We start from the raw sequence: 24262 nt of genomic DNA, 5'->3' as shown, positions 1-24262 counted from the left end.
CACCGTCGAAACCGTCAGCACACCACCATTACCGATCTATCTGAAATATTGCCAACCAAGAGACCCTAGGAATAGTGCAGCAGTTCAGCACCGATTTCAGCATGCCGTCTTGATGATAGGCGATTGGCTTATGCTAAGCGTCAAACACGTCAGATTACGCATGGATGAACTGGTGGGTGTTTCGGACCTCAGAAGTTGCAAGTTCTATGACTTTGCTGCAGATGTAGATACGTTGCGGCCTACTGGGAGCCATGAGATCACTCAGCAAGGGCTTGGCCTTCAAATTTCTAACTCATATTCGCGCCATGACGATTGAATAGTGCACCTATAGTCTCGTCCGACAGCTGGGATACCTACTATACATGTCAAGATGTAAGGATATTTATTGGTGGCGTTCAGCGGCTTCTGGGTATTACGTAGGACATAAGATCGCGACACGCAGTACGGCACTCCGACTGAATGGATTCATTGCGCCTACATTAATGTAGGCGGTCCTCGTACAACGGCCAGAACCAGGGCCGCGCGTGCTGAGTACTACATGAATGAGATTACCTATGTGGAAGTGGTCTATGATCGCCACCGCAAAAGGACCGACGAGCCTCGACTTGACACATTTCCTATGGTCGCAAGCAGCAGATACCAGAAAACACTGCCCGTTGAACCTGGACATGTAACGCAAGAGGCAATTTTTGATCATTAGGTATCAAAATGACTCACTTCTGATATCTGAGAGATATCGACGCATTAGTTCCTAGGAAGTAGATCTTCTGGAATGTTTCGGTTGATCATACACACGAATCGATTCCAAGTCACACGACTGAATAGTGTTTACCTGACAAAAGAGCATTAATGATACTCATTGCCACGTTTGTGTGATGTGATAGATGACGTCACTGTAGCAGAGAAACCTTGGTGAGATCCGAGCGATATAAAGAGGGCCCGGAATATTCCAAAAGAAAACGATGCAAAAGTTCCTCCCTGCGCAATGAAAGTGAGTCTCATGGCTGAAACCCGGAGAAGGACCTCGCCTTCACCGTGCCTTCTCTATTCACGTACGACAAACACGCCTTGAACACCTCCATCATACGTGTCCCTTGAGAACTCACTAAAGTAGTTGCTTCGGTTTAACGGTACCTTTCGATCGTATTTGCACGACTGCGATCCCGCAATTGCAACTCAACATGTTCCAGCAATGCACGCGTATCATGGGCTTCCGTAACACTGCTTTCTCTACTATCGCATTGAGTGTTCTACTTCTTTGCACCAGCACGCTCTTGTTCTGGCAATTCCGGTGACCCCTCCACACCGCAAACAGAGACAAGTCAGTCGGTCATGGATCAGACATGTTCGACCGGCACCTAATTGGCGATCTAATGGCCGATGCGGAACCAAAATTCAAGGTGCTGATGTCAAAGCACACGTATAGTCTCCAATCGGCAACGGAAGCTTATCGACAACGGCGCGGTCGCCATCCACCCCCCAACTTTGATATCTGGTTTGATTATGCGCGGAAACATAACGCGGTCATCGTTGAGGAGTTGTTTGACCAGATACATCGCGACTTGAGACCATTCTGGGGGGTTTCTGCAAAGAGTATGCGCGATTTTGCTGGCCGCTTCGAACACCGCATCTCTGTGAGAAATGGGTCCGCTAGCATGACTGGGGAACAAGGCCCAGGGACTGCGATTGACCGCATGCATGCGTGGCTGGCCATGATGAGGCTCTTGGAAGGTATGATACCGGATCTTGATCTTGCTGTCAACGTCATGGATGAGAGCAGAGTCATTGTACCGTGGGAGGATATGAGCAACTTTACACAGACTGAGAGTAAGACGAGGATGATCCCGCCTATTGATGAGGTCGTCTCTCGGTATGGTAACCTCCAAGGTCCAAATGAGCCATCTGGAGAACTGCTTCAGGTACAGTGGAAAGGACCAGAAAAGCGATATTGGGACCTAGCGCGGAGAGCATGCCCTCCAGACTCACCAGGTCGACACCAAAATGCAGCCACTGACTTTTCTGGACCGCCTCCTTTCCCTCAAAACTACCCTGATGGATCGTACAAAGGCTACGTACAGGACTGGGATTTGGCCAGAGACTCCTGCCAACATAAACATCTCCAAGAATCTCATGGCACATTTATCGAACCAATCTCAATCTCGACGACTCATGCCTTGGTTCCCATATTCGGTGAGACGAAGCTGCTGCTAAATGCAGACATAGTCATACCCCCTGCCGCCTATCTCTCTGACACATTCGGCGGTGGAGACTATTTTAACGCGGACGGCGACGGTAAAAGTTGGAAGGAGAAGACTGCAGGCGCTGTATGGCGAGGCGTTGCCAGTGGAGGCCGTAACAAAGCAGAAAACTGGACGCGTTTCCATCGACATTGCTTTGTATCCATGATGAACAGAACATACGTGCACAGCCTTGAGCTGGACGCAAAGGCAGCTGACGGAAGTGAAAGCTACAAGCCGCAACCGTACACGACGTATCATCTGCAAGCAACACGACACAGGGATCTCGGCACTTGGGTCGATCGGATTGCAAATGTTGGTTTCACAGACCTTTTGTGTTGGCCACAGTCTGGCAACCGAACTTGCGAGTACAATGAGCGTTGGTTCAAGGCTGTGGAAAAGATTCCAATGTTGGAACAGTTAGTCGTGCCCCTGTGCAAACTACATGTAAGATTTATACTGACTCCACACTTAGGTTTGACTACAAGTTTCTTCCCGACATTGATGGCAACTCCTTCTCTGGGCGTTATCTTTCCTTCCTGCGCTCGACGTCAGTCCCTATCAAGGCAACCATCTACTCAGAGTGGCACGACGACCGGCTCATACCATGGCTACACTTTGTGCCAATGGACAACTCCTTCGTCGACGTGTATGGGGTAATGGACTACTTCCTAGGCCTGGGGGGCGATCCGGAGGCGGTAGTAAACAACGCTCGTGACGAAGCGGCGGAGAAGATTGCGCATCGAGGGCGAGACTGGGCAAACAAGGTCCTACGCAAAGAAGACATGCACATCTACACTTTACGGTTATTGCTCGAGTATGCCAGACTCTGCGACGATAACCGGGAACGACTAGGCTTCGTCGGGGACCTGGTCAATGATACGTCGGACGCGAGACTGATTCGCCCTACTGCATCGACAGAAGTACCTCTGACTCGACCTGTATCCGAGTCATCCATGTCAGATGCTGTGCCTGGTTCACGGCGGCGAGGTGCAGGACAATGAGCACGAGCATGTGCCGCCCATGTACGTTCTGCACATGTCAGGATCTGGAGGCACACGATCCAAATCGTGTGAGGCGTGCGTATACGAGCCTTGTATCGACGCCGTAGCACCTGTATCTGCGATGAGACGGTACAGGGACAGCTTGGTCGCGTTCGGGAGTGTTCAGATAGTCGTATCCTGCAGCCGGCCCTGCCCCTCCAAAATTTTGTACTAGCGCGATTGCTCGCATCTCTCCCGAACCATTGACGCATCGCAGCTACCCCACATCTGGCATGCAGCAAAGCCTGGCGAATATTTGTCGCGCCAGACTTTTTCCTTGTACCAAAGTTTCTTTGACGAGGCCGCTGGCGACTCATTCTCCTTGTTTGACTCAGACATCTCGCCGTAGCGCAGTCATAGCAGCACACGCTACCCTCAAGTCCAGCACCCCGCGCGTGTCTTCCCTTCACACATTCCCCTCCCAATTCCGACCGCACACAGTCTCGCGGCCCCGTTCGCAATACCAACCCGTCTCACACAAGCGCAATAGCGTCAGAGGGGTAGCGACATTCGATTCACTACGACCTTACTCCCAGATTGACTCCACGCCCTTCAAGCCCTTCCGAAACCTCGACGCGTCGGCGCGCTCATCAGTCACCATGGAAGACCTCACAAACACGCTCGCGACGCTCGGCCTGGACAAGGTCCCGCAAGAGCCAAACACATACCCCGCCCTGAACCCTTTCGACATCTACCGGAGTCACATCACCGAGTTGCTGTCGTCCGTGTCTGGTGTGGACAAGCAGATAATATACCCTACACTGGCATGGACTGCCAAGCCAGAGCACGGAGACTTGCAGTTGGCTGTTCCTGCGCTCCGACAAAAGAAGAAGGACATGAAGGCGTTTGCACAGGAACTGGCAGATGCGTTCCCCGAGTCGCCGCTGGTCAAGAAGCCGATTGTCACCAACACGTCCATCGGCTTCTTTTTCAAGCCGGAGACGCTCACATCGCTCGTGCTGCCCATGGTCCTCAAGTCCAAGGAAGCCTACGGGTTCAACAAGAACCTCGGTCTCAAGAACCCGCTCGACCCCTCCTCTGGCGCAAAGAAAATGATTGTCGAGTTCAGCTCACCCAACATTGCAAAGCCTTTCCATGCCGGTCACTTGCGGAGTACAATCATTGGTGGCTTCCTCGCCAACTTGTATGAGGGCGCGGGATGGGATGTCGTTCGCATGAACTACCTCGGAGACTGGGGCAAGCAATACGGTGTCTTGGCTATCGGTTTCGACCTCTATGGTAACGAGGAGGAGCTCGTCAAGAATCCCATCGGACACTTGTACGACATCTATGTCAGGGTCAGCAATGTCCAGCACGAGGAAGCGGAGAAGATGAAGGCTCTCAAGGCCGAAGCTGCGAAGCTGAAAGAGGAGGGCAAGGATGCATCGGCGCAGGAAGCCGAGATCAAGAAGATCGAGGCCGAGGGTATCGATGAGCAGGCCAGGAAATACTTCAAGGGTATGGTTGATGGTGAGCCCAAAGCGCTCGGTATCTGGAAGCGCTTCAGGGTGAGTGGATTTGAATCACACACGGTCAAGTACCGTACACTAATTCATGCAGGACTTGTCTATCGAGAAATACAAACAAACATACGCGCGACTCAACATCCACTACGACGACTACAGCGGAGAGTCTCAAGTCAAAGACGAGAGCATGGACCTTGCCGCAAAGATCATGTGGGAGAAGAAGGTCTGCGAGGACTCAGAAGGCGCCGTCATTGTCGACCTCACAAAGCACTCCAAGAAGCTTGGCAAGGCTGTTGTCAAGAAGAAGGACGGTACATCACTATACCTGACCCGAGACATTGGCGCTGCCATCGAGCGTGTTGAAAAGTACCACTTTGAGTATGGCCGATCGCTTCCATATTGCAGTATGTATTGCTAATACCTTTGCAGCCGCATGATCTACGTCGTTGCCTCGCAACAAGACCTCCATTTGGCCCAGCTCTTCAAGATCGAAGAGCTCATGGGCAGGAAAGACATTTCCGACAAGTGCCAGCACATCAACTTCGGCATGGTCCTTGGTACGATTCACCTCCCAATTCCTTACTGTTCGATCAAATCACTTACATCACAACAGGCATGTCGACACGAAAAGGCACGGCCAAGTTCCTCGACGACATCCTCCGCGATGTCGGCGACAAGATGCACGAAGTCATGAAGACCAACGAGGCAAAATACGCTCAAGTCAAAGACCCAGAGCAGACTGCCGACACACTCGGCATCTCAGCCGTCATGGTCCAAGACATGAAGGGCAAGCGTATCAACAACTACACCTTCGACATGGACCGCATGTGTTCCTTTGAAGGCGACACAGGCCCATACCTGCAATACGCCCACGCCCGCCTCTGCTCTATCTACCGCAAGGCCGTAGACGCCGACCCCAGCCTTGCCGACCTCGATCTCACATCGGCTGATCTGAGCTTACTCAAGGAAGACAAGGCGGTCGAGTTGGTCCGCCAATTGGCATCGTGGCCTGACACTTTCCTCAACACGCTCAAGACGCAAGAACCCACGACGGTACTTACATACCTGTTCAAGATGGCACATGCGCTTAGCAGCAGTTACGACCACTTGCAGGTTATTGGTTCGGAGAGGAATGTCATGATTGCTAGGTTGGCGCTATATGTTGCTGCTAGGCAGGTGCTGTATAATGGAATGAGGGTGCTTGGACTGAGTCCCGTCGAAAGGATGTAAACAGGGACGTCATTAGATAGGCGAGCTTGGCTCAGATAGACGATCTGTAGTCTTGTGATGTTACAAATAAAGTCAACATTTATTGTATTGATACCAGACCCGAGGCATGATGATTTTGTCAAACTATGGTGCTAGACATTTACACGAATTCGTACATCAATAGCACGGATAAAAACCAGGGAACATGAAGAGCTCGGATGGATGCTTCATCGATTACTTGGTGTTAAATACACGGCGGTTTCTAGCTAAGCTTTGCCAACTTGTACACTATGTAACATAATGATGTATCAACAGGTAGCTTTCCAACGTAGCATTCAAGCCTATTCCAATGAACGGGGTTGAGCAGCTGTCGAACTTGACGACCGCCATCCGATCTGTTGTTTATTTACACTCCGTGCACTGCCGGCGGGACATATGTAAACCAACACAGTCCGTCTCGAGTGTCGGAGTTGAGAGTTTTTTTTTGTTTGGAGTGGGGTGTATGGTTGTCGATGTTTCGCGTTGTGTCGTGAATATAGGGAGTCGAGAACGAGTGCATCGTAATCGGGTAGTGTGGAATCGGAAACGACCGAATATACAGGGACTCCGGGTAAATGCTAAAAAGATAACAATGCTTGAACGCTGCAAAACAACATGGAAAGATGTACCTCGAGTTGGGGAAGTGGAGCGCAGTCGGTAACTGCGTGGTATGGCAAACTTCAAAGAGGACGTGCTTGATCAAGTGTGTTGACCTCCTGTCATCTCAAAGATTCTTTTGACACCACGTCTAGATATCCGAGCAACAGCTGCAACAACTCCAACCAGAAAGGCGACGCGAAAAGACAGTACAAGTAGAAATAATGCAAGAACGCAGACGGCCCACCCCGTCTCGTCCGGTTGTTAGGTGCCGTTGGCAACAGGCGGCCCGCCTACCCGAGGGTCTCCAGGAGGCAGACCCGGAACCTTTTGTGGGTGTGGATGGGGAGGATGGGGGTGGTGCTGGCAACCGTGTGGACAAGTAGCCATTGGTTCGTCGTAATCGTCGTCATAGTACTCGTCTTGTGGATCCAGGGAGCCCTCGTCATCGCGTCGGTCATAGCCACTGCCAGGGGGAGGGTTTTGGTTGTGAAGAGCATTGTTGGCGTTGTTCTGTGCCTTCTTGCCCGCCTTCTTGCCCTTGCGTCCCTTCATCCTAGCCTTTTCCAACAGACGTCGTTTTTCCGCCAGACGCTTGCGCTCTTTCCTGTCTTTGATCTCGTACTGGCGGATCAAAGCCATGGGAGGGTGACCGAATATGTCCTCGTACTCGCAGAATTCGCATATCCATGGCTGGCTGGGTGGGTTGTGGAAGTTGGCGTACTCTTGCTGGATGCGGCGCTTGCGAGCAGCGTACTCGTACAGCTTGGAGGCACTACGCCGTGGCTTTCGAGGCGGCGGGGCTTGTTGCGGTGGTGGGGGGCCCGTTGGGCGTCGTGCAGTCCCATTAGGGTGGGACGAAGGAGGGTATGCACTGGCACCATTCATGTTGGGGCTGGTCTGGGTCCCCTGGGTAGACACCATAGGGGCATCTGGGCGGACGGGAGGGCGTGCACGGGCAGCTTGAGGGTGGGGTGAGGGAGAGGCGGCATTGGGGTATGCGCCAGGCGGTTGGGGGTACTGGCCGTTCTCCTGGCCCGGCCAGACCATCTTGTTGGCCGAGTCGGAGCCGCAGGTGAAGGTAAACTGGGTCTTGCTGGCGGTATGCTTGGCAGCTTCCTGCTGCAGGAGGCTCACGTTTTCGTTGCCGGGGGGCGGTGGGGTGGCGTTTGCGTTGGCAATGGCAGTCGAGATGATGCCGCTTTGGTCCGGGGGTCCTGTAAAACAAATCGTTAGCGCACGGACTCTTTTTAGTAGTCAAGACGAATCATTTCCCGAGGTGACACCGTACGTTTGCTGTTCGCTTTGGCGTTGGCGAGATTGGTCGAACTGGCCAACACGCGCCGTTCTGACCGTCCCGAGCCAGATCGGCCGAAACGCCCTCTGCCTGCGCCTGAGATGCCGGTTCCAGAATTGGTCGCGTGTTGTGGTGTCGAGGGCGCCGAGCCGTAGTAACGCGCAATGCCGTCGCCGTCGTCCACGGCGCCTGCCTCGTGCAGTTGCGCGACGCCCATGCCAGTGAGGTCTGCCGAGAGGCTGGCGTGGTGTGAGCCGTTGCTGCCCATGTTGGGGATTTTGCGCTTCTTCTTGTTGTTGGTGTTCTCAAACGACTCGTAGCCGTCTACCGAAGATGCAGGCGAGCCTGGTTTGCGGTAGGCACCAGTCGCGCCCGCCACGGGCTTGCCAGTCGCGTGCCTGCTGTACTGGTAGCTCGGCGACGAAGGCAGCGGGCCGTTGCGCTCGTCCTCTTCCTCGTCACTCTCCACCTCGGAGTGTGTGTGGCCACAGTGACAGGCATGGTGGTCGTTGGCTCCAGTCCTGTGGGGTCTGACGCGCTCGTCGGCTGTGTAGGGCGGGTAGTTGAAGAGCGGGCCTGTGGAAGGCGGGTTGTGGGGGAAGACGATCGTCTCGGCCTGCTCAGGAGACAGGCGGGCGCGCAGCGAACGAGCCGGCAGAGGGCGAATGGGCCGGTCGGGGTACATGGAGGATGATGTGTCGGGCGAGGAGCGCAGCGGCGAAGAGCGGTTCCACTCGTAGCCTGCGAAGGGGAGAAGCGAAGTCAGATATCTGGAGAGACCAGGGAGTGGGCTCGGACGAGGCATGTTGGTGTGGCATGGTGGCAGTAGGAAATGGGTGAAGAGCGTTGCGGCCTGGCCACAACGACTTCCTTTACTTACCCGCAGTCGCCGCTGCCATGGTGGCAATCCTTCCTCGGACGTCTGTCACCCAAGCCGTGTGGGGGTGGGTGTGACTCGCAGAACAATTCTACAATGTCCAAGTCGGTTCCGCTCTCGTGCTGTCGTGCCCACGTTAGCAACTTGGACCGCCAACAGTGAGTGTGTGTGTATGTGTATGCGGCTTTGGGGAGGCAGCGTCTCTCCCAAACAAGGTCGGAACGGGGGGTGTGGCGGTCGCTGGAGCTTCACGCACCTTTTTCGAGGGGGGTTTGTGTGAGGGACAGTACTGGCGGCCTGTTAGCGGAGGACCCCTCTATTTGCTCGTCGATGGTCAAGACTGACAGGATACAGGTCGTCGCAGCTCCAACAGGTCCAAGCAGCCAACAAGCCAAAAGGTCAAGACGGCGGCTCGAGCGTCGTCGGAACGAGGGACGGTTGATGGTGCGGTAATGCCGAAGACGTGGGATTGGGGTTGCGTCGCCCGCCGCCAAGACCAGACTCAGGCACTCGGGCTCGGTGATGTGGCCCTGAGCTCGCCAAACCAGCCTCTTTGCTAGTCGGTATACAGCTTTCAAGAGACCAGGCCGCAAAAGAGATGCAACGTGTTTGACCACGACAAGAATCAGCAGCGCACACACACAAGTACGCGTGCACGCACAGCCGTCGTCGGAGCATGGCGACGTTGGCTTGCATGCATGTCGTCTTGCAGTGACCGTGCTGGTGGCGCTACCAGGTAGGATCCGCAGGGGGATTGGTAATTGTCCCTGGGCCTAATCAGCAAATGGTAATCATGCCTGTCCTTCTCTCCTTTTCCCTCGTGATTCTTCACCTTCCAAGCTTCTCGACACATGTCTAGACGCCCTCATCTCCCACGCCTCAAGTTTCTGCGTGCTGCCTGGCATTCGAATCACTTCTACGCTATCGGAGCCTTGGCCATTCCGCACTGGCACCGCCCATGCTGCACAGCGACGAGCAAAGGCCACACGCACAGGATTTGTGCAACGTCTTCCGTCTCTTGCCTTTATCCAAGATCCCATCGCGCTTCTAGCGTTGCGAAGCTCTGATCGCCGACCCTCTCGGTCGAATTGAGTCGCGGCGGGCTCTCTCCTACACACGTCATTGATATGAAGACGAAGCCTATCGTACAATGACTACCATAACCCAGCGATTCAAACAGCGCCAAACATGGTCTTGTACCGAGTGGTCGAATGCATCGCTATTTCTCAACTGGTATTCCTAAAGAAAACGGCCATCAAGCCGTGCCTGCGGTCTTGTTAGACGGTCCTCCATCTGGTAGCCGCAGAGGATACAGAATCCTCCATATGACCGCGAATGTGGTCGCTACAAGTCACAAAGCCCAAGTTCCGGATCTGCATCCTGTCGTACCTGCATTTGTGAGAGCGGCTGACCCTGCAAGCACATGGCAGAACCATCACCCCCAGGCAGCACCACACTCCACAATAAACAGGTACCAAACTCAAGGACCCCGCGCAGCATCCAGTGTGGGGGTGTATCCTATCGATTGCTGGCTGCGGCCTACGTCATCCGGAGGGGCAGTTTGGCGTGGCGTTAAGGGGGTTCCGGTACCTCGCGACAGCTTCGCATAGCCTCTCCAACGTGCTGAGCATCCAACATTCAACTCACCGTCTGCGAACGACGCACCAAGATTGTTGTCGCGCTCGGAGCCTCAGTGCCTGTCTTCTTGGTGGTAACACTGCCCAGGTGGGGTACAGGGCGGGCTCTTTCGCAGCCTCGATTGTGCCGTTCAATGCGTCAGGCGTGGACGCTTCTCTCTCTCTGGTCTACCAGGAAATTCATACAATGACGAAAGGCTCAACGCATGCTGATATCTTTGCAGAAAAAGAAAAAAGAGATTCATGACGTACCATAACCCGAAGTTTCTGTATTGGGAACCGCTCTAGCGGCACAAGATGAAGCCCCAACCATGCGCAACGATGCAATCGTTCCACCTTCCTCCTCTCTGGCATCACACAGGCGTCAGTATTGCGTCTAGTCGAACAATGACTAAATTTCATCAGCTCAAGGCACCACCACCTGCCTAGCGGATGGACGCCGCACAAAGTCGCAATGAGAACTACGGAGAACTCATACAGCGACGCGATATGGTGTGCTCAATGAGGGTCTATTCAGAGAAGCTTACCATTTCACCCTTCGCCTGAGCTTACTGTGCAAAACACGATGATCTTGTCTGGATGGTGGTTTCATTCACGCATCAAATGCGGCCATGATACTGCAATTTGGCTCACCAACGCAACCCCAACAATAGTACAATCAACGATCGAAATATTCAGCTCGCTAAGAAGGGTCGGGCTACCATTACCGACGCCGTTACAACCATGGCTTTCGCTGCGTCAACAAGATGTAATCTACAATTAAATCCCACGAGGAGGACTGACATCGGGCTATTGGCCTACCAGTGCAGGTTTGGTAAGCAGCCCAACAAGTGGCCGCCCTAATGGATGCTCAGTTCTTTTGGAAGATCAATTTCCAAAACTAGCGTTGAGTAGGTGGTCCAAAAGCAAAAGGCGGTCTCGGGCTTCACACGAAATGCACGGACTGCATCTATGTACACTTCCTCTTCCCATCTTAGCGTACATTGGAGTGTTGGTGCTACCCAGGTAGTTGTGCGAGCGGTTATAACACCGACTTACCCACAACCTTGCGAATGTCTTGATTGATGTCTTGTTTTCTGTCACTCATTTTTTCTGCTTCAGCGCAATAGCGCGTTTGTTATATTCACTACGACAGACTCACGGTCCCTTGTTCTTCAGTCTTTGTTTTCTGGAGCGTCGCCCAGATCCGCCACTTCTGCTATCTCGCTGTTCGCCTACGTGGGTTTCGCATGACGATTCCCTCACTCGATACCGCCTTTTCTTCACCTTGGCGCTCTTCGACCACGGGGTGTGATATCGACAAAATCACGACCGCTCTAGCCTTTCCCCTTACTCATACCTCACAACGACAAGAATCCTACAATACTGTCTTGTGAACAAACAACACTATCGAAATTCGCAAAGATGGTAGTTGGATCCGATGGCCGTCGTTGTTACTACGTGAGCGAGGCATGCCCTGCTGAGTATGCGTACTGGGGCTATCGACCTTCTCTCAGCACAAACATCACCTTCACTGCGCTGTTTGGTCTCTCTACCATCGCTTTTATTGTGCAGGGCATGGCGAGCAAGAGATGGCTTGGTTTCACCATCGCGATGGCCTGTGGTTGCGCTCTCGAAGTTGTCGGTTACATTGGGCGCATACTAGCCCACCAGGACATGTTCGCTGAGGTATGTTTGAGATTTTTTGTTCCAAAGATCATGAAATATATCGTTGATTACAATTTGTACCCGATATGCAAAGTCTACCATAAGGGTATACTCCATGTCTTACAACATAATGTGTGAACTACAGTACATATTGGATACCTTCCGATACCGTACAGCGCCAGGTTACAGCCTGGGGAAATGAGCTTTGTGCATCCAAGTGAATATGCTGACACGGTACAGAACCCATTCCTCATCCAGATCATCTGCTTGACCATCGCACCCGCATTTCTCGCTGCCGGTATCTATCTCTGCCTCTCGCGCATCGTCACCACCGTCGGTCCCCAGCACTCTCGTATAAAGCCGCTCTCCTACCCCAAAATCTTCATTCCATGCGACTTCATCTCTCTCGTACTTCAGGCAGCTGGCGGCGGCATGGCCAGCGTCTCGACACACAACGGGGAGAACCCGCAGAAAGGCAACAACATCATGATCGCTGGACTAGCTTTCCAAGTAGCAACCCTGCTCGTCTTCATCGTACTCGCCGCCGACTTTGCGTGGCGTACATACTGCGGTCGGACTTCGCGAGGCCAGATTTCTCCGGACCAACAACCGGCTATTCTTCGCCGTTCTTGGTCGTTCAGGGCTTTTCTCCTTGCGCTTTCTCTTTCCACGCTCTGCATATTTACACGATGCGTGTTCCGCGTGGCGGAACTGAGCGAAGGCTGGGAAGGCCATCTTGCCAATACGCAGAAGTATTTCGTTGGACTGGAGGGTGCAGTCATCGTGGCGGCAGTCTTGGTGTTGAACCTCTGTCACCCGGTGTATTGCTTTAAAGAAGCAATCAATGTACGAGAGGTGCACTCGCAGCGCCTTGCAGATGGAAGCACAGTTGAGTTTTCTGGGGCGCATCCTGAAGTGTCCAAATATGAGGGTCATTTCTAGAGTCGCGGGAGAGGACACAATTCGACGCACCATGTTTGTGGGACTAATATCTGAGTCTCTGATGTTGATTCATTGATAACGCTAAGTACTCTTGGTTAGGCCATTGCTGTTCTTCGTCGTGTATAGTGTAGTTGTTTTAAGGCTTTAATCAGATTCGCTTTTAACTCTCCATATCCGCACATAGATTGAGAATTGCGTAGTGTTCGATACATCCCCGCCCCCATTTCAACATGGAGTTCCACCTGAGGGGACTGGTTTGGATGTATTACTAGTGACGTTCGGGTCCATCTATGCAGTATACCTCTGCGTCAGTGAACTCTTTGGATCCTCCAACATATATGGCGTACACCCTACCGTGTGTACGTCAAGCGACATCTAAACAGCGAAAGTACGGCCTGGAGGTAGTCAACGATCCGTTTGCGGTTCGTGTTGACGTTCCCTGGAGGTGCCCGTCGGAGTTCAGATATATGAGTTGCTCTCACTTCTGTCGTCATTGTAGGCTCTGCTCCACCTTGCGATATCGCACTTGTTCTCTTTTACCTGGCTGGCTTTACCCTTGCGTTTACGTGGTCAGCCGCTAGCTCAGAAAATCTCTCATTTCATACCTAGATATACTTTGGTGCCCGGGTGATCCCTCAGTCCTTCTACTACTTTACTCCATCCACGAATACTTCACACTTCCGGTGGCCACCAACACCTAACACCAACATGAACCAAGCAGAAGACGTCGAAGTCATTCTCGGCCACCAGCGCCGCTACAAGTTTCACTCTGGTACTCTGGCGCGCAACTCTACCCTCTTCGCCGACATGTTGACAGAGCCCAACGCCGTGAAACTGAACAACCGCGCCAGGAATGCTGGTATCAAGACCCGTTGGATGATTGAGCTAAAGGTTCTTCCCTCCGATCAATACCCCGCCGGTCGTCTTGAACTTGTGGTATGTGAGCACTGAATCCTGTCGCACATCAGGGTGTCATCCCATTACCTCCCTACCTAGGTATCGCAGTCGCTGACAATCACACCTCTAGGAACTTGGACCAACTGCTGAGCGAGTCGACGGCCGGAGCGGCCTCATCGTCAACGAAAACGGACGCGTTCCCCAGGCTACCAAAGTCTTCGACTACTACGAGGCCATTTTCTACGCCTTCTACAACAAGGAACTCTCCATCGATGACTCCGACATGTCCGCCGCCCTCGAAGATTGCTACCAACTCCTTTGCATTGCGGACTACCTCGGCTGCACTATACTAATCTCCCAGCCCATCGAAATCGCCCTCCTCAAACACGGCCAAGATCTCTTCCGCGCCATCCAAAAGAAGCCATACGCATGGATCGAAATGTCGTACCGCATCCGTAGCGAGCCCATCTTCCGCGAGTGCATGGTCCACCTAGTCGGCAACTGGAAGACGCTCAAATCCGTCCCCAACACACTCGAATACCTCCGCGAAGTCCCTGGTCTACGCGGCTTGATCGATAAGTATCATCGCGCCATGCTCAGCCGGTGCAAGTCTGTCGAGCTGGCCGTCATGTCCTCGTACCCAGGTTCTATGAGCCTCCCTGTTGACGAGCTGCCCATTAAGCGCGAGGCCTTTGCCAAAGACATTCTGGTCTGGATGGGACTGACCTTTTTCCGCCATTGGATCGGCCAGCGCCTCATCATGGAGAAAGGGCGTCACAGCGCGGACTGCGGGTACGAGCTGTACAAGCAGGTAGGCACAGGAGGCGATGCCTACATGGACAAGTCTGTCATCAACCAGTTCCACACCAAGTTCCCCATGACGAAGAAGGCCATGAATGTCCTGGAAAACCATGTGCTCGAGATCAAGGAATGCATGAAGACGATTATCGACCAGCACAAGATCCTCCAGTCCAAGTGCCAGCTGGACGTTCATCGTTTTCCAGTTGATTACTTGACCTGCACGGAGTTCAAGAAGGAAGATTTTCCGTGGGAGAACCAGACTGAGGGGCCTAGGGTGCTGCCGGCGAAGCGGGCGTACAAGGCTGGAGGAAATGACATTGCGCGCAAGAACTTGGATACAGCGAGGATGCAAAAGGATAAGAGTATGGGAGTGGAGGACGATGAGGATGATGACATTGAAGCCGGGTTTGAAAGTGATGTGGAGGATATGGAGGATACTAGGGCTAAGCGTGCCAGGACCCAGTAGGTCACGCCTATGGTGTAACTGCCCTGGGATGATACATGGTAGGCGGTGAGCTTGAGCAGGCCGTGTGAGAACCTCCTGGGCGTTATGTGGACAGACAAAAGTGCGATCTGGTTTCCTTTGTCGGCGTCAAACAGACTGTAGAGAAAATGGGATTTGTGCTTTGTACACTGTTCTAGTTCTATTACATGCCGCACATCTGAATCTGGTCTCTGGTGACCGAGGTATAGTTTCATTGCATCTTCCCTGAGCCGCCTCCGCCACCATCCTCTACTCGTCGTCGAAGCCTGTCGGCCTTGGTCGTGGTCCCTTTGGTACTGTTCCAGGTCAGCGAATGGTGTTCTTGTTTAGGCTCGCCTAATTTCCAATTTCCGTTGCCGTCAACAACCAACACTGGCTACTCTTGTCACGCACCTGGGTATGTCATCGGGATCTTGGCAATGGGCTCTTCGCCCATATATCTCCGGATCGGGGGAACGGTAACGACGAGCACGGGTCCTGCGCAGCCGACCATGATGGAGTAAAAGTATGCGGGCTTGTTGATGGAGGCCCACTTCATGTATCGCAGCGGCTGCTGGAAGAAGCGCGGGGAGGGGCCAGCGGCGGACATGATGGCTGTGCTGCTGCTGCTGCTGCTATGTGAGCGCGTGGTTTCGACTGGCAGCGCAGGTGGGCGCGTACGGAGATGACTCGTTGTCGTGCAGTGTTTTGTCCGGTAGTGAAAAGGCCCAATGCCTCGGTCTGGTGTCGCAATCGCAAGTCGGAGTCGTGGGTAGACGTCGTGAGGTCGCTGCTCGTAGCTCACCACCTCCACTCCAATCGGCGTGCAGCGATTTTCCGGGACCGATGGTCTTGGCAAAAGCATACGTATCGCTCCCGTTGCAGCTCCCTCCACGCGGCGCAACTCGACAAGTCCACTTCAACACGATGCGGTGGCTACTTTCTATTACGGTCGCCTTCCTGTGGTCGGTGGTGGTGCAGGCCAAGAGTTTCACAGGCAACCGCTTGCTGGTTGTGCTAGAAGAGCAGGCCGAGCGGGAGAAGTACAGCGTGTTCCTCGAGGACTTGACGTGTAAGTTGATTGATTATTCCAATTCCTTGTCGGGACATTGTCATGCTTCCGGTTTGCACAAGATGGCATGCACAGAAGAGGTGGTGGTAACGGCTCGGGTCAATTGAACATGCAACTTGGCCTCGCGCAGCGCATGATGCTCAACGGAACTCTATTGCAGTGAGGACTAGTGCTGACAAGTATGAACAGCCCGAGGATTCACCACGTCTGTAGAATCGCCCAAAGAGAGCAAGCTGTCGTTACTGAAGCACGGCGAACGAGCATACGACCATGTCCTCCTCCTGCCTGGCAAGTCGAAAGGCCTCGGCCCTGCCCTCACAGCGAACAACTTCCTGGAATTCATGAAGAAGGATGGAAACATCCTCGTCGCCCTCTCGAGCGAATACGCTACACCTACAGCCGTCCAGGCCATGCTTGCTGAACTTGACATCAGCATCCCAGCCGACAAGGGCGCACTGGTCGTCGACCATTTCAACTACGATTCCTCATCCGCACAAGAGCAACACGACGTACTGCTCCTTCCGTTCCCGAGTGCGCTGAGGCCAGATGTGAAGAACTATTTCGCTGGCGAGGGCTACGTTGCTGTGCCACGCGCTGTCGGTCAAACTCTTGGAAACGAGTCACCACTCACGTCGCCTGTCCTCCGCGCTCCGGCCACCGCCTACAGCTACAACCCCAAGGATGAGGCCGACGGTGTGGAAGATCCTTTTGCCGTCGGCGGGCAACTGAACCTTGTCTCTGTCATGCAAGCGAACAACGCTGCGCGCTTGGCTGTTGTCGGTTCAGCCGAGATGCTTCAGAACAAGTGGTTCGCAGAGAAGGCCAAGCTGGGCGACAAGGCCGTCACCACCGGCAACCGAGAATTCGCCCAAAAGCTTTCTGCTTGGACATTCAAGGAGGCGGGTGTGTTGAAGGTTGGCAAGCTCATCCACTACCAGGATGAGGGTGCTAGCAAGAAGTTGAACACCAGTGTTGCAGTCCCTGAGAACAACCCCACCATCTATCGCATCAAGACCGACGTCGTAAGTTTGTGTCAAAGGTTGTTACACAGTGTTTACTAACTTTCATAGCATTTCCAAGTCGAAATCTCCGAATACGCCAACGATCACCTCACTCCCTTCGTCCCCTCACCCAAAGATAACATCCAGCTTGAGTTCAGCATGCTTTCCCCTTTCCAGCGCCTGAACCTCTCCCCGATCGCACAAACCGCAAATGCAACCATCTTCGGCGTCGCATTCAGGACACCCGATCAGCATGGAATCTTCAACTTCCGCGTCAACTACCGCCGCCCCTTCGTCACTAACATCGACGAAAAGAGGCAGGTGACCGTCAGGCACTTTGCGCACGACGAGTACCCAAGGAGTTTCGAGATCAGCGGTGCGTGGGTCTGGATTGCCGGTATTTGGGTTACCGTCTTGGGTTGGTTGGCCTTTGTTGCCCTTTGGCTGTACAGTGCGCCCAGCGAGAAGAGCACAAAGAAGACGCAGTAGAACGGCATATGCCGAGAAGGGAAATTGGGTGAGCCATGTACGGGTAAACGATATGCTCCGTCGGCGATGCGTGGTATGTACATTATGGATAATGGGCATTGGAATGACCCAAAAATTTAGAGGCGAATGGAACATGTAACGTTACCATGGACGTTTCCGCGTGTATTGTTGTCATCTTTGATAATCTCACAAGCATTATCCAACGTTCTTCTCATCACCTTTGCTTCACAATTTGCTTTGCGCCTCCAACACTCTCGGGTGCGCTACCTTCCCAGGCTTCAACTTGCCCCAGTCCTCTTCGTATCCTTCTTCCACGTTCGGAAATGGTCCCAGCGGCGTAATGCTCAGCGGATTGATATCCTTGTGACTCTTCGTATACTAAAGATGCGCAATCCATGTCAGCCATCACCCCCTACTCAGCTTCGCAGCCAGCCAGACTTACATTCTCCTTTATATGCTGAAAGTCTGTACTTTCCTTGAACCCTTGCACGTTGTGATACAGGTTCTTCAGCCAGTTATTCAGAACAGGGTAGTCATGTCGTATCGAGCCCAAGTTCGTTTTGAAGTGCTGCGAGTACACAGTGTCGAAGCGGACTATTGTTGGATAGGCCAGGATATCGAGCTCGGTGAGCCTGGTACCAAGGATATACGGGCCGCCGTTACTGTGCACCAACTCTTCTAGCCGGTTCAGTGCCGCGAACAAGGGAATAACGCCCTTCTCGTAGTCCTCTTGGGTCTGTGCGAAGCCGGCTTTGTAGACTCCGGCGCAGACCAGGGACATGAGCCAGGGGCTTATCTCGTCGATCTTTTGACGGAGTTCTTGGGGGTAGAAATCCAGTTCTTGCACCCTGTTACTGTCTTGTTGCAGAGAGTTGAAAGCACTGGGTAGCCATTTCAACATTTCGGCGCTTTCGTTGTTGACGATGCGGTTACTCTTCTTGTCCCAGAGGAGGGGGACGCTGTATTTCCCCGTGTAGGCTGGATCGTCGCGGAAGTAGAGCTGGTGCATGAACTGGCTGTTGAAGAGGTGGTCGGGTGTTGCATTGGGGTAATTGGCATCGAAACGCCAGCCCGGCTCACCTTTTGGGTAAGGGCGCACGACAGAAACGGGAAGATAAGGTTGGAGGTGCTTGAGGTGTCGGACTAAGTTTGGACGGTGGGCAAAGGGGCAGAAGAGACCTGAGAATATTTGAGCATGCTTGTCTTACTGATGCGATGTGTGTTACAGATTTGCATTACCGATATACAGGTGGTATCTGTCTTCCTCTGGTGGGAATTCACCACCTTCTTTTATGACACCATGCCAGCCATCGTTGGTTCCGTACTTGTGGATTTCTGTGCCCGACATTCTGCAGCGCCGGGAAGAGTAGATGAGGTTTGAATCGAGCAAATATGGACAGTGGCTATCAGATCAGAGTAGATCCAGCAAGATAATCCTCGGCTGTTTGATTACGAATTGATATGCTTGTTATTGCGTGCTACGAAGCTGGAGCTCAACTTGGTTACGCCCATGGTGCTCAAAGTGGGGTAGTTTGAAGCCCCTCCAAGTAAGCTTATGCAGGGACTGCGGAACTGCTTCCGCTGTTGCTTTATTTTTGGAGTTTAGTTACAGCATTTCAACTCTTCGCAAAGTAGACCACAGGGCACGCCACACTTCTCAGTACTCGTCCGTGCTGTGTTTGTACCACTGATGACACCCGGAGCTGCCTCCCTGCCCGTACTATTGACACCATTGAGCTCTCCAGGAGGAGCAGCAAGCTCAGGTTGGAGCGTTGCTGAGTGAATACCATATGCATGCAGGCATTCAGAAAAGACCTTGGCCTTCTGCATGAAACTGGCGATATCTGGTTCCGTGACCACGACATGTGCAGACGCCACGGACTTTTTCTGGTCTAGACGCCAGACGTGGAGTTCGTGCACACTCACCACGCCAGGTATAGCCTCCAGGTCGTGCTTGACGTCCTCAATCTTGACGCCCAACGGAGCAGATTGAAGTAGGATCTTGCCGCTGCGCTTTGTGAGGGGAATGGCAGTGAGCAGAATCATGATGGCAATCCACATGCTGACTGCTGGGTCGGTGTAGAAACGGTTGGGTGATTCGACGAACCAGATAACCACAGCTGAGATGATGACACCGATGTTGTTGATCGCGTCGCCAAGAACATGAATGAGGGCACCGAGGATACCCAGATCCATGCCGTGCTTCTTTGGCTTTGCGATTATATGCAGATGGCTCTCATGTGTGGGTGTAGCTGCCATGCTCTCTTCATCACCGTTGCCCGCAGAGCCGTGGTCGTGATCATGCTCATGCAGGAACAACGCGCTGATGATATTGAGAAACAAGCCAATAGATCCTACAATCAGGACTAGCCTGGGGTTTTGGACGTGCTCGATGGAGACGAAACGCTCGACCGATTGCAGAGCAATGCTGATTCCCAGGGCAATCAGGAAACTGCCGTTGAAAAAGGCTCCGAGAAGCGATGCCCGCGCCCAACCGAAGGAGAGCTCCGGGGGCGAGGTCTTGCGGTCCGTCACCTGAACGGCTACCAAGGCCACGATGAAGCCGATGAGGTCATTCAGCTACATTGAATATTAGTGATTGGCCGCAAGGAAAGTGCAACGCAAGTCTGTGGGGTAATGAAAGACGCACATAGTGGAAGGCATCAGCAACGAGAGCCAACGATCTGGTGTAGAAGCCCACAGATATTTCGGCCGCAAAGAAGCAGAAGGATATGGCTATAACAGCCCTAAGACGCGTCTTTCGGCTGACTTGGAAGCGACTATGGTTGTGCTCATGAGCTGAATCGTGATTGGCGTGGCTATGATCCATGACGTTGAGAAAGGACTGACAGCTTAGGTGTTGAGGAGGCGTATGGAAAGACGTTATGATAAAGAAGGTATGAGTAAAAGCAAACGACCGAGGGTACTACCGAGCACCTGACTGGACCGCGAACAAACGTTCGTGCGATATTCGAGGAAGGAACGAATTGCGCGAGAGCCTGAGATGGAAACTCGACAAACTGAACAAGAACAATACATAGATCTTTCGAAATATACTACCTATGTTGCTGGGCCGTTCAAACATATGTACTGCCTTAGTGAGACAGAACGCGCTACCTGGCCGTGACACTCAACGTCCATGGTGACTATCCAGATAGTCATCACTTTCGAATGCCGGTTCTGCAGGCACGCGTCAGTTGCCGAAACACAAAGCGTGTGACGAGTTCTCTCGCGTCACAAAGTGTAGCTTCGCCATTCGCTACCAACTATACATCAGCACAAACACTGTCTGAATTCACCGACGCGAGCAACAGTGATATCATCTCCGGGATATTGTTAGGTCTAATGAGTTTGCAGTGTTGTTGATAAGACGGTAGCGGCGTGAAGATTTCATTCACATGATAGCGCGGAAGGCTACCTAACCCTTTCCCGCTTAACGCCGGAAATGCCAACACCGCCTTTCCATCCAACGGCCTGGACGCCTGGACGCTCCCCGCTGTCGCAAATAATCTCTCAGAACCGTCAGCCTTCGCCCTAGCAAACCACAAACTTTGACCGCTGTCGACATACACATCACCGCTCACACTCAGCCACTGATTACCAGCAAACCACAAGATGGGTAACGGAGCCAAGTAAGCAGATATACATGAGCCTTCACGCGCCCGGACATTTGCTAACATTCTTCCAAGGGCACAGCAGAAACGCGACAGGAAGGGTTAGTATTTCAGCGTTTGCCGACTACACGTGAGACAGACATTAATTTCGTGCTCCAAAACTGCAGGCGATGCCGGCCCAAAAGAAGCAAAGAGCCAACTGAAAGCCGTACGTACCCCCACCTACTCGTAATCTTGCAACTTTGCGATTCCGCATTCGACCGACAGTCACAAGTCAGGTTGCTAACGTCACACCAGAACGCTGCCGCCCAGACAATCAAGTGCAAGACTTGCTTCCAGACCTTCCAGGGCACCACGAGCCGCAAGATGCTTACCGACCACGCCACCAACAAGCACAGCAAAGACTTTGCTGTGTGCTTCAACGAAGACGAGGGTGTTGTTAAATAAACCATCGATTCTTCGAGCGAACGAGCGGATCAATGAGTAAAAATGGATGACGGCCAACCCGACGGAGTTTGCTATTTATATGAGCATGAGATACCACGAGCGAGGAGTGAGGTGTTGGCGACGGACAGCACGATATAAGCCGACTTGATGGTGCATGATACACAGGCGTAGAGGATAACATATCGAAAATTTGACTACGGGATACGCACATACTTGTCCCACTCATGTCTATTTATGAGGTGTGATTGCCTGTTCCGTGGACTAATAGAAGTGCCATCTAGTACTGAATACGTCAACAGTTACGAGCCCGATCGTACACGGAATTTATGAGGTTCGCCTGCAAGAGGATTGTTGAGATGGATACACTAGGGAAATGAAGGATCCCTAGTGCAGAGACGTTGACTGGGCCATTCAAAAGACAGGTAATAGACGTAAGAATAATGTATTCGCAGGTCTTCCAGTACGATAGCAACAGAAGAGTTCAGTGTCCCCACATTCCAAGTGCCTCTTCTGGTATACATATTACGTCCGGTCCCCGTTGGGTCTGACAGAGTCTAGCCCATGAAACAACCCCGCTTTCACCCCACCAAAACACTTGACTCTTGGACAAGATTTTCATGACCCCATGACATCTTGGATTCACTGTGAGAGCTTGTGATTGCCGTACAGCTGCTATGTCTCAAGTCGCTATCGACATTATAAGGATTGATTTTTCAAATCCTTCCATCAAATCCCACAACCGTCTCCTTAGCTCAATTGGGAGAGCGCCAGACTGAAGTCTCAGTCACTAAATCTGGAGGTATCGTGTTCGATCCACGAAGGGGACAACGTGCCTGAGCTTACTCAGGATTCTTCGAACCATTCTTTTTGCGTGCATCTCAGTTTCGGCGAACGTAGCCGGCGCATCTTTTTGGTAGTTGTGGTAGCGTCGAGTGAACACCTGGATGTTCATGTTCGTGGAAATGAAGGTATCATGAGAAGAGCGCATGGAATAACATGCGAATTGTGTCCGTTCTACCTCATCTGTATGAAGCGATGTTGTGCTTCGGCACAAAGATGACAAGGCGAGGCAAACATGGCTTAGCAGATGGATGGTGACTCAACGAGCAGATGAGAGTGAGTGAACCCGAATGGCTGGTTAGAGGCGTCTCTGATTACTGCCGCCTTCTCTTTTTGAGCACCTGGATGTCGTATAAGTTGAAGTTGATAGCGCAGGCCTGCCAACTGCTGCTCGACTTCCTCAAGGGCTTTTCTTTGCGCTTGTTCTCCAGGAAGATACAATCATCCGTACGAAAACCGAGATTATGCTACTGCTTGTAGGTTGTACGCTTTATCACGGGCCTCAAATCGCCAACCGGTTGTTGTCTGTCCACCCTACCCACACCCCGCCAATCTCCCTTGCGATGTCTTCCGCAGTCCTGCCATTTGCATCTCTCAAACTCCGAATGTCGACCTTGTCTTCTGTAAGCCCCCTCATAATGCCCATAGCCTCTGCCTCCTGGAAGACCTGCGGGGGAAATTCCAACAATGGGTAGTTGCTCGCGAGAAGCAGTAACAACCAAGCCACTTCCCTACTCTGCGCATGTACCGCCGCATGGAGACCCGACTGCATATCCCCAATCGGATCTTGGTATCTCAACACTCTGTCGATTCCCACCTCCTTCTCTGGGTGGTCTGTGGTGCTCATTTCGACGTCGCCCTCTTCATCCTCATCGTCGTCTTCCGAATCCCCAAGGAGGAGTTCGACCACAGCTTTGTAGTCGCCTTCGCGACAGAACTCGAGGAATGCGCGTGCTTTCCTGTCTTCGGGGTATGCTTTTAGGTATGACTCTTCGGTGAGGAGGGGCAGAATATCGAGATTCTCTTGGATTCCGCCTTCGTTGTTGAGTCTGCAGAGAACCTTTTGTGTACCGTCGCCCATGGTGGAAATCTCTTTGCCGCAGTGTGGACACGAAGTTATTTCGTAGGCAGAGAGAAGACAATCCCTACACAGTTCGTGTCAGTAACAACGCGCGATCATGTGAAAGAGAAGTTGCATACCAGTGGAAGTGGCATCCACAAGTCAGTTGGACATCATCGGGATATGTTTCTGGTGCCGCCGCAGGGCCTTTGCCAGAAGACGACGCTCCACCATCATATTCTTCGTCCTCGTCGCGCTCGATTTCTACCTCCAAGGGCTTTTCGCAAATTACGCAGACAGACATATTGGCGACTTTGGGAAAATGATTTTAGAAGTGGAGTGTTGTGAAATGCGCGGCGGGGCAGCAGCGGGGTCTGTACTTTTTTTGTCGCTAAAACGGAGGACGTTCACGCGTCACGCGTCTGAATTTACACAGACGTCATCGGCATCGCGACGACATCAACCACATTGTCATTCATGTACTCTATTACATCTACCAGCGCTTAATCACGCGTTATCGCAGCCTCTGATAACTCGGGTTTGTCCAGAGTATAGGAACACGAGCAAGTGAGATGCTCTCTGACCCT

The 24262-nt window shown here is 52.6% G+C and overlaps 12 protein-coding genes across 12 annotated transcripts; 6 read left to right on the top strand and 6 right to left on the bottom strand.

Annotated features, from left to right (window-relative positions):
- Positions 1-1655: 1655 nt before the first annotated feature.
- Positions 1656-3241, top strand: ACET3X_007334 (uncharacterized protein; the record flags this gene model as incomplete). The annotated part of the gene is made up of 2 exons (XM_069453469.1): positions 1656-2656; positions 2713-3241. The coding sequence occupies 2 exons, from the start codon at positions 1656-1658 to the stop codon at positions 3239-3241; spliced, it is 1530 nt and encodes a 509-aa protein (XP_069304497.1).
- A 638-nt stretch (positions 3242-3879) lies between these two features.
- ACET3X_007333 (uncharacterized protein) lies at positions 3880-5976 on the top strand (the record flags this gene model as incomplete). Its single annotated transcript, XM_069453468.1, has 4 exons — positions 3880-4788; positions 4841-5124; positions 5176-5303; positions 5360-5976. The coding sequence occupies 4 exons, from the start codon at positions 3880-3882 to the stop codon at positions 5974-5976; spliced, it is 1938 nt and encodes a 645-aa protein (XP_069304496.1).
- Positions 5977-6855: 879 nt separating this feature from the next.
- ACET3X_007332 (uncharacterized protein) lies at positions 6856-8787 on the bottom strand (the record flags this gene model as incomplete). Its single annotated transcript, XM_069453467.1, has 3 exons — positions 6856-7808; positions 7883-8629; positions 8769-8787. The coding sequence occupies 3 exons, from the start codon at positions 8785-8787 to the stop codon at positions 6856-6858; spliced, it is 1719 nt and encodes a 572-aa protein (XP_069304495.1).
- A 69-nt stretch (positions 8788-8856) lies between these two features.
- On the bottom strand, positions 8857-9465 carry ACET3X_007331 (uncharacterized protein; the record flags this gene model as incomplete). Its single annotated transcript, XM_069453466.1, has 4 exons — positions 8857-8887; positions 9022-9054; positions 9111-9295; positions 9427-9465. The coding sequence occupies 4 exons, from the start codon at positions 9463-9465 to the stop codon at positions 8857-8859; spliced, it is 288 nt and encodes a 95-aa protein (XP_069304494.1).
- A 2341-nt stretch (positions 9466-11806) lies between these two features.
- ACET3X_007330 (uncharacterized protein) lies at positions 11807-12991 on the top strand (the record flags this gene model as incomplete). The annotated part of the gene is made up of 2 exons (XM_069453464.1): positions 11807-12070; positions 12290-12991. The coding sequence occupies 2 exons, from the start codon at positions 11807-11809 to the stop codon at positions 12989-12991; spliced, it is 966 nt and encodes a 321-aa protein (XP_069304493.1).
- A 708-nt stretch (positions 12992-13699) lies between these two features.
- Positions 13700-15155, top strand: ACET3X_007329 (uncharacterized protein; the record flags this gene model as incomplete). Its single annotated transcript, XM_069453463.1, has 2 exons — positions 13700-13927; positions 14019-15155. 2 exons carry the CDS (start codon positions 13700-13702, stop codon positions 15153-15155), a joined length of 1365 nt encoding a protein of 454 aa, XP_069304492.1.
- Positions 15156-15422: 267 nt separating this feature from the next.
- On the bottom strand, positions 15423-15762 carry ACET3X_007328 (uncharacterized protein; the record flags this gene model as incomplete). The annotated part of the gene is made up of 2 exons (XM_069453462.1): positions 15423-15469; positions 15567-15762. The coding sequence occupies 2 exons, from the start codon at positions 15760-15762 to the stop codon at positions 15423-15425; spliced, it is 243 nt and encodes an 80-aa protein (XP_069304491.1).
- Positions 15763-16069: 307 nt separating this feature from the next.
- Positions 16070-17830, top strand: ACET3X_007327 (uncharacterized protein). Its single transcript, XM_069453461.1, has 3 exons — positions 16070-16224; positions 16414-17246; positions 17295-17830. The coding sequence occupies exons 1-3, from the start codon at positions 16080-16082 to the stop codon at positions 17712-17714; spliced, it is 1398 nt and encodes a 465-aa protein (XP_069304490.1). The 5' UTR covers positions 16070-16079; the 3' UTR covers positions 17715-17830.
- Positions 17831-17939: 109 nt separating this feature from the next.
- ACET3X_007326 (uncharacterized protein) lies at positions 17940-19062 on the bottom strand (the record flags this gene model as incomplete). Its single annotated transcript, XM_069453460.1, has 3 exons — positions 17940-18092; positions 18157-18893; positions 18954-19062. The coding sequence occupies 3 exons, from the start codon at positions 19060-19062 to the stop codon at positions 17940-17942; spliced, it is 999 nt and encodes a 332-aa protein (XP_069304489.1).
- A 254-nt stretch (positions 19063-19316) lies between these two features.
- ACET3X_007325 (uncharacterized protein) lies at positions 19317-20544 on the bottom strand (the record flags this gene model as incomplete). Its single annotated transcript, XM_069453459.1, has 2 exons — positions 19317-20294; positions 20365-20544. 2 exons carry the CDS (start codon positions 20542-20544, stop codon positions 19317-19319), a joined length of 1158 nt encoding a protein of 385 aa, XP_069304488.1.
- Positions 20545-21203: 659 nt separating this feature from the next.
- On the top strand, positions 21204-22368 carry ACET3X_007324 (uncharacterized protein). Its single transcript, XM_069453458.1, has 5 exons — positions 21204-21346; positions 21404-21429; positions 21496-21536; positions 21626-22014; positions 22075-22368. Exons 1-4 carry the CDS (start codon positions 21330-21332, stop codon positions 21773-21775), a joined length of 234 nt encoding a protein of 77 aa, XP_069304487.1. The 5' UTR covers positions 21204-21329; the 3' UTR covers positions 21776-22014; positions 22075-22368.
- Positions 22369-23117: 749 nt separating this feature from the next.
- On the bottom strand, positions 23118-23979 carry ACET3X_007323 (uncharacterized protein; the record flags this gene model as incomplete). Its single annotated transcript, XM_069453457.1, has 2 exons — positions 23118-23760; positions 23816-23979. 2 exons carry the CDS (start codon positions 23977-23979, stop codon positions 23118-23120), a joined length of 807 nt encoding a protein of 268 aa, XP_069304486.1.
- Between the last annotated feature and the right edge of the window lie 283 nt (positions 23980-24262).

Source organism: Alternaria dauci, chromosome 7 (genome assembly GCF_042100115.1).
Source record: "Alternaria dauci strain A2016 chromosome 7, whole genome shotgun sequence".
Taxonomy (NCBI): Eukaryota; Fungi; Ascomycota; class Dothideomycetes; order Pleosporales; family Pleosporaceae; genus Alternaria; species Alternaria dauci.
Note: the sequence above shows the minus strand (reverse complement) of the source record. Positions and strands in the feature narration are given on the sequence as shown.